At 39.8% G+C, this 7,884-nt stretch overlaps 1 protein-coding gene across 1 annotated transcript; it reads right to left on the reverse strand.

Moving 5' to 3' along the window:
- Positions 1 to 761: 761 nt before the first annotated feature.
- Positions 762 to 3,998, reverse strand: marcksa (myristoylated alanine-rich protein kinase C substrate a). Its single transcript, XM_052096483.1, is given in 3 exon segments — positions 762 to 2,353; positions 2,355 to 2,605; positions 3,630 to 3,998. Coding segments are annotated over 3 exon segments (771 nt in total). The 5' UTR covers positions 3,729 to 3,998; the 3' UTR covers positions 762 to 1,932.
- Positions 3,999 to 7,884: the final 3,886 nt, after the last annotated feature.

Genomic DNA, 7,884 nt, shown 5'->3' on the forward strand with positions numbered 1-7,884 from the left:
GTTAGTGAGTCGGCATAATGGGGTACTGGAAATATTTTTCCAGCCCGGGTCTTGCGGCTATATATTACTGCAGAAATCCCCTGGTGAAACATGGGTCCGGGTGCCTTGCTCAACTGAAGATCTTCACTCATAGCAGAGATGCTTCTCACCATGAACATATAGTAGACTTTTAGAAGCAAAGTGCCCCCTGTTTGAAAATTGTATTTGAATAGCCACATGAATCAGAATCTAATTGAGAGCTTGTGAATTGGAATAAATGAGAATCTGAATCAACCAATCAGGGTAACCTTTGGACAAATTTGCCATATATAACCAGAACACATTACATAGGATACTGTAATGTGCTTGACTTAACCCTCCATTTCCAGTGTGATGAATGAACAGGAAGTAATACTGACCATGATATTGAGTGTCTCTTGACTTATTTGATCAGACTAAGAGTTTGTTGGATTAAAAATTTAAAAAGTGCTATTTTGGAAACAACAACTGGGTGTGAGTTCAAATGACAGCCTAGCACTCAACTGTATGAAATGTTTATTGTTGCATAATGTTTCACACATTGTTTTGGTAGCTATTTTTAGGTGGGTATGGTTAAGTGGGTTTTTGTCAGATGCACTCCCAAGTAAGATCTGTACTGAAATGAGTTCAGTTGGTATTATGTTTAATTGTGTTGACTCACTATTTCTTGTGAGAGAAAAAAAATGCAGCATGTACATGTAAAGGGTTGAAAGACAAACCTGGTAATTAACAGACGAAAACAATTCCAATTTTATTCACATTTATTTTGCTTTTAGTGTGCTCACAGAAAATTAGAACACCTTCAGCAGAGGAGTTTAATAGCAATTTTGTAAGCAAAGTTACATTCCATCTCTAAGTCAAACAGGTCAAAGCTTCTCCAGTATTTACAAAAGAAAAGAAAGAGAAAAGACAAGATGCTACACAAACATTGCATCTGATAAATTCCTTAATTTTGTCAAGACCACTGAAAAAGCATCATCGGTTGTAATCAAAACAAACCACAGTATAAACAGGAACCAGGTCACGTGTCACAGCTTGGTTTGAGTTCAAAAATTGCTTCAAAAGGTCTCTCATGATGACTTTAGTTATCTTACAAAAAACGAGCTTGGTGGTAGAAGAGCTGCATGTGCTTCTTAAGATCAAGATTTCATTTGTACAATAATCACAGTTAAAACACCCCTCCTATACATACTTACACTTTAATAAGCTCATAGAACCAGCAATAAACCATAAAGCCTATACAAATTGTGTTCCTACTGAAATCACTGACGGTTACAGCTAAAGAGAAGTGGAAATTTCCTAGGATCTTTAAAATGCCGTTCTAAACCTAGTACTGTGTATTATGGTTGGCTTGTTTTCGGAGTAAAAATAATTGACTTTAGTGTTGTAAACTGTGGTACATAAATTGTTGGTCATTCGCTTTTAGACTACTCTTTGAGGAGTAGTCGGTGTTACATTTCTGGGGCACAAAGGTGCCAACTTTTAAAAACTCCCATTCCCGTGCCCTGGCCCACTCCTTGACCCCTAACCCTGCTGCCTTTATTTTATGGGCATATCCATACATTTTTAACAAGTTTACTTTACTTTTTCTTTGCTTGTATAAAAATAAAAAAGAAACAAAAACAGTTAATACTGATGCAAAAAATATACGGCAGATAGATGTAATTATTTTTCTGTACTATTGAACTTAGCCACCCACCTCACAGCTCCAGCAAATGACCATTAGGGTGGAGTGAGATGGGTTTTGTGGAGGGGGAATGCCAAAAATGAAAAAAGCTTTAAAATAGCCCTGGTTGCGGACAAAGTTCTCCAAAGCCACCTAGGCACCACTCCACCACACAACAGGGAAATGTTCTTTGATTACCTTTTTTTTTTTTTTTTTTAACTTTATTCTCTGTTGATCTGTGTTGTGTATTACTCTGCAGTGGATTCGGCAGGGGCTGCTGGACTGGATTCTACTTCCTGTGCAGAGGGTGCAGCTTCCTCTGCTGCGGGTGCTTCATTCTGAGCGGGAGCGGGCTCCGCTGCTGCTGGCTCTTCAGGTTTCACTTCCTCTTTGGGCTCCTCTGCGGCAGGACTCTCAGCCTTTGGCTCCTCCGCTGGTTTCTCCACTGGAGTCTCCTCAGGTTTGGCTTCAATGGGACTAGCTGCAGCAGGTACGGCCTCCTCGGCTGATTTGGCCTCCTCTCCTGATGCACCAGCTTCTACAGCTTCCTCGGTTTTGGCCTCCTCGCCTGCTGCTGCCGCCTCTTCGCCACCATCTCCTTCCCCTGTCTCCTTCTTGGTTTTCTTGAAAGAGAAGCCACTTAACTTGAAGGACTTCTTAAAAGAGAAGCTTCTTCTTCTTCTTAGGGGTCTCGTTGCTTGTGGAGGGAGTGGCACCATCCTCAGCTTTTGCAGCCTCACCTTCAGCGGGAGCAGCTGCTTCTGCATTCGCCTTATCCTCCTCCACGGCCTCCTTTTCAGCTGGAGCTGCCTCTGCCTTTTCGCCCTCCTCAGCCGCTGCACTGCCGTTGGCCTGAACCTCCTCTTTCCCCTCAGCGGCCGCAGGAGATGCGTCTCCGTTCACTTTCACGTGGCCATTTTCCTAAAGCAAAACACAGACCGTCATTACACTGCCAAAATGAAGCCTGACACACTATAGTCCACGAGCAATCCCACAACAGAGGGTAGCAGATACCACATCATAAATCCAAACAGTGACTAGGCACTAGATTTGTTATGCACTACAACTCAAGACAGGGTGTAATTGGAAAACATTTATTAACCGATTATTTAGGGTAAACATTCCAGTTCATAAGCACAGCCTCTGGCGGATACCGGACGAGCCGCAGTACAACATTATGAGCGCCAGAGGGCGCCGCGCCTCCATTAACGCTACGAAGGAACTGAAGCGCCAAAAAAAGAAGCGGATGCCAACTGATCAGCACGTATTCATGAAAGCGCATCATACATTTTAATTCTCACTGCAGCCTTTATCAAATTAAACACACTCGAATATATAAAGCTTGATCACATCTACCTGTTTAATGCAATGTACGAGCGATTTGGGAATTTTAACGCTGCTCTCGTGCATTTCACCGGTGGAGAGGAGCATCTATCGAGCATCTGTGACTAAAGGCGTGGCGAATCATTGTTACTCTAACAATAAACCCCAATTTTCCCATGCAAAAGCTAGATTTAAAAAAAACAGAAATACCTCCAAAAATAAATACATTCTAACAAAAACATTTCGAACAAAAATTGCAAATTTGTCTGGATAAACCAAATTAGATTTTTTTTTCCCTATAAAACTCTCTCCAATTCTAAACAAAGACTCAAGAACCAGAACACAGATAATTCTAATAAATAACTCCCAAAAACGTTCATTCCAAAGCAGACTAAAAACATTTAAGCAGCATTTAAAAAAAGTTTTGATCATGAAAACCCAATTATTTATCTAAAAACACCGACAGAGCCTTTGGGTTTAATTAAAAATGTATCTTGTAAATGTATCTTTAATTTGTAATCAGACGTGTGTCTGGATGCGCGTGTCAAGCAGAACTCCGCGCAAAGCATTCGCATAATTTATATCCTAAATAAATCAATGCTCTAATTAAACAGGTTTTTACCTGTCCGTTGGCTTTAGAGGGTGAAGTTGCAGCTTCTCCGGGTTTTTCTGCCGCCGCGGTCTCTCCTTTTCCAGCTGTCTTAGAGAATTGCGCTCCCATGCTTTCACTCCAACAAAGAGCTCAACAGATCCCAATACAGAACAAAGACCAACAAGACTCTTTATTAGAATAAAACACCTCCTGACCAACGAGTACCCTTCAAAGTGAAAGTAGGGAGCAATCGAAGTCCAGTCTCAGTGAAGAAAATTGGTAAACGGTAGAAAAAACCCTGGCAAGCAGAAGTAATTAAAAAAAATCCCAGATTTGTGCCCGTGTCGCCGTAGACAGCGCAGAAAATGGAGAAATTTCCCTTGTCGCTAATAAGATGCGGAGTCCAACGCCCAACTGCACAGATGAATGGGCATTCCGTGCGATGACGTCACCCACAGCCGTAGCCGCCCAATCAGAACAGACTCTCAGAGAGAGGGCGCGGCTGAAAATCTGAACCAACCAATCAGAGCCGGCACTGGGAAAGTGGGCGCGGCTTATAATTAGAAACGAACAATAGAGACGGAGAGAATGTTATATCTCTAAAAACCAACAGCAAGCATCATTTTAGAAAATTATTTTGGGGGAAAAGGATTTCATCACACGACTTTTACAACATAATTTTCTTTATTTTAACATGAATACTTGAAACAACATTTTTATAAGCGTAAATGTACGCTTTGATTGGTTGTGATTGCTTTCCCGTTTTACTACTGATACGTGCATTTTATTTTCCGATCTGGACAATCTGCACGTGTAATAGTAGATTTAGCCTCAATTAAATAGTGAAAAGCCTCCCTTTAAAAATAGACTACTCACTAACTGAATGGGTATTTTAGCCAAATACGTACCATTTTTTTATTATTTTTTGTCCATTTGCAAACAATCACGCTCTTTTTGGTATTAAGCGTGAGTAATAACGTGTGGGCAGGAGCACTTGCAAGAACGAGGGTCTTTAATCACCCATAAGAAATTCAACACAAAATGACAGGTTTATTTCACTGGTTTTGCTGGCAATTTAAAGAAGCACAGATAACACGCCATTCATCCATTTTGTTGTATATTTAAAGACAGTGACAGGAAACTGCCATCTTCAATCACTTTCCCATTCAACAGTGAAGAACCAGGAGTTATGTGGTTTCCATGGTAATGCCTCAGGCAGGGCTGGAGAGAAATAAAGATAAATGATAGGAAGAGAAGAGCGTGTCCAGAGTGTGAGGTAGTGTAAAATGATTCCATTTGATGAAAATATTCTGTAATTACATTTGTTGTGCTTGCTGCAGTCAGTTTCTGTGAGAGGTCTATTAATTGAGGCCACGTCTACACTAATGCATTTTAGTTTTGAAAACGCATCATTTTGTATCAACCTCTCTCATTAAAAGGCGTTTATATCTGCAGAAGTGCCACTCACTGGATGTTTTTTGTTTTTGGCATCAATATAAGTAAACTTAAGAGTCTGTTGTGTGTGAAAATCCCAGGAGATCAGCAGTTACAGAAACACTCAAACCAGCCATTTTTTCCCCATTCTGATGGTTGATGTGAACATTAACTGAAGCCCCTGACCCATATCTGCATGATTTTATGCACTGCACTGCTGTCACATGACTGGCTTGTTTGATAATCGCATGGATGATTGTTGGTGCCAGACGAGCTAGTTTTGAGTATTTCTGTAACTGCTGATCTCCTGGGATTTTCACACACAACAGTCTCTAGAATTTACACCAAATGGTGCCAAAAACAACCAGTGAGTGGCAGTTCTGCAGATGGAAACACCTTGTTGATGAGAGAGGTCAACAGAGAATGGCCAGACTGGTTCGAAATGATAAAGTCTACAGTAACTCAGATAACCACTCTGTATAATTGTGGTGCTATTCTGAGATGCGGGTTGGCGCTGTTTGGTGGCACGAGAGGGGCCTACACAATATTAGGCAGATGGTTTTAATGTTGTGGCAGATCGGTGTATCTATTGTTGTTATGTGATGCAGTCATGTGATCCATTCAACCCAAAAAAATCAAGATGGCAGCCCATGTTGAAGCAAGCAGTATTTTGGTAGCATTAAAGATAAATGTTACTTTGCAAAATGTTCACAAAGCATTCTTTCAAAGGCTACAGGAAGTTTAGTTGGAAAGGCTGTCCGGCGACGGAACACGTATGGTTACGTTTTAAGGGGCGGGCACACTAGGCTTTAGGCATGCAAATTTCTTTCGTAAAATGCAATGGACCAGGATATGATGTCATGCGGGAGGACTTCTGGTGTAAGTAAATAATACATCACAGATAGCAAATAATATTATATTGAGGATGTTAAAATATACTCTCACTTTCCTGCAACAATAAAACACACAGCTTTAAAATATGTATTTTTTTGTATTGAGCCAAGAGGTCAGTGTGTGACATTTCGATCTTCTATTGGTCACGCGTCCTCTCATCGTTCAAATTTACAGTTAAGAGTTCACAAAGCTTGAACTTTGGTATGAAACATAGTATGACATTTCTTTGCATAAGCTTACATTTCCGGTCTGCTGTATTCATATGCATTTGAATGGGAGTGAATGGAGCACGATGTGTAGTGTGACCGCCCCTTTAGACCAGATTTTTTGCATGCACAGTAAGGGGATTTAATAATTTTCATATGTTTCAGTGTGGATGAGAAACCTTTGAAAAACACTTTAAAATGGCAGTGTGGACAGAGAACTTTACGAAAACACAATTTTCAAATGTATCTGGATTAATGTGGATTTAGCCTTACTTGCTGTATACAGAGTTATTTATCTGGAAGTCACATTTCTTTATCACGAAAATAACTGGCATTGGGAATGTAAATCTTTGCACTCTTGTGCCACCTGCTCCAGTAGTTTGTATAATGTTGGACGACTTGCAGAATTCTGGAGTATAAAGAAGTGCTACAGTTGTATGGTCTCGATTTTGTCACCTCAATCCATTAAAATACCTCAAAAGAACAATCTATGACATTCCAAAAAAAAAGTACACTAAAGAACACTGAAGTTTTCACTTCTATCAACTTGTGAATCCACAAGTTCTGTTTTCCAGTGCCACATGGAAACTTTCAGGAGTGACATTTCGAATCTGTCCTACATTCTATTTCACTTCCCCTAAAAGCAAACAAATGAACATTAAATCACACCAGAAACATTGTTTACATGGGGCGAAGAATTGATTCCCTTCTGTATCAACAACAGTAGAAGTAGATTTTGTCCGCATGTAGATAGGCTGCAGGCTTTTATTGAGTTTATTGAGTAGACTGAATGAGTTAATATAGTTCATCTGAAAGAATAAACACAGACACTTGATTCCTTAATCCCTTTTGGTTTATGAAATGTGCAAGAAAAGGAAATCTAAGACAGTTACCGATCAGGTTACAGATATGGGCTGCTGATGCAATGATTATCGTGACCTTATGTAATCCCAGAATTCTTATCCTTTCATTCTATTCTAGTCTCTACTATAACTATGATTAAATAACAATTTAATTAGTCTATTGCTATTTTTGTTACTATTATGATTCAACAGCTTAGAAGCACACTCATAAATGACAAAATGACCAAACATGATTATGTACACATATCAGAGAAACACAGTCGCGTGTATAGGTCATTTCCTGAGCTGTTTTAGAAGTGTGTGTTTGTATGAGTTAGTCTGGTTTGAACTGGTACAGAGTTTGCAATGCAAATCTAGTAAAATCTCTGAATCTAAAATGCAGAAACTTCCATCTCCACTAACACAACCACTCACACACACACACACACACACACACACACACACACACACACACACACACACACACACACACACACACACACACACACACACACACACACACACACACACACACACACACACACACACACACACACTCAGAAAACTTCCTGGAGAAGGTATTATACAGTAAGCAAATGTCATTGCAACTATTCAAGTCCATATACACAGCTACACATATCTGCTGAATTTATATTAGTCCACTAAACAAGACAAAAACTATTTTTGAAGTATCAAAGTTTTTGTAATGGCTCTGAATGTTTTTGCCTGGCAGAAGGTCATATGTGGATCAAAACTACTTCTCTAATACACGCCAGCAGTGTCATGAACTGACATTGAGACAAACATTTGTAGTACAGATTATGGTTGAAAAAAGCCTAGAACATGACGATTATGAACTGTCCAGACCCAGTTTGAGAATTAGACAAAACAATCTCCTCAAATCTAAAA

Source organism: Xyrauchen texanus, chromosome 28 (genome assembly GCF_025860055.1).
Source record: "Xyrauchen texanus isolate HMW12.3.18 chromosome 28, RBS_HiC_50CHRs, whole genome shotgun sequence".
NCBI lineage: Eukaryota > Metazoa > Chordata > Actinopteri > Cypriniformes > Catostomidae > Xyrauchen > Xyrauchen texanus.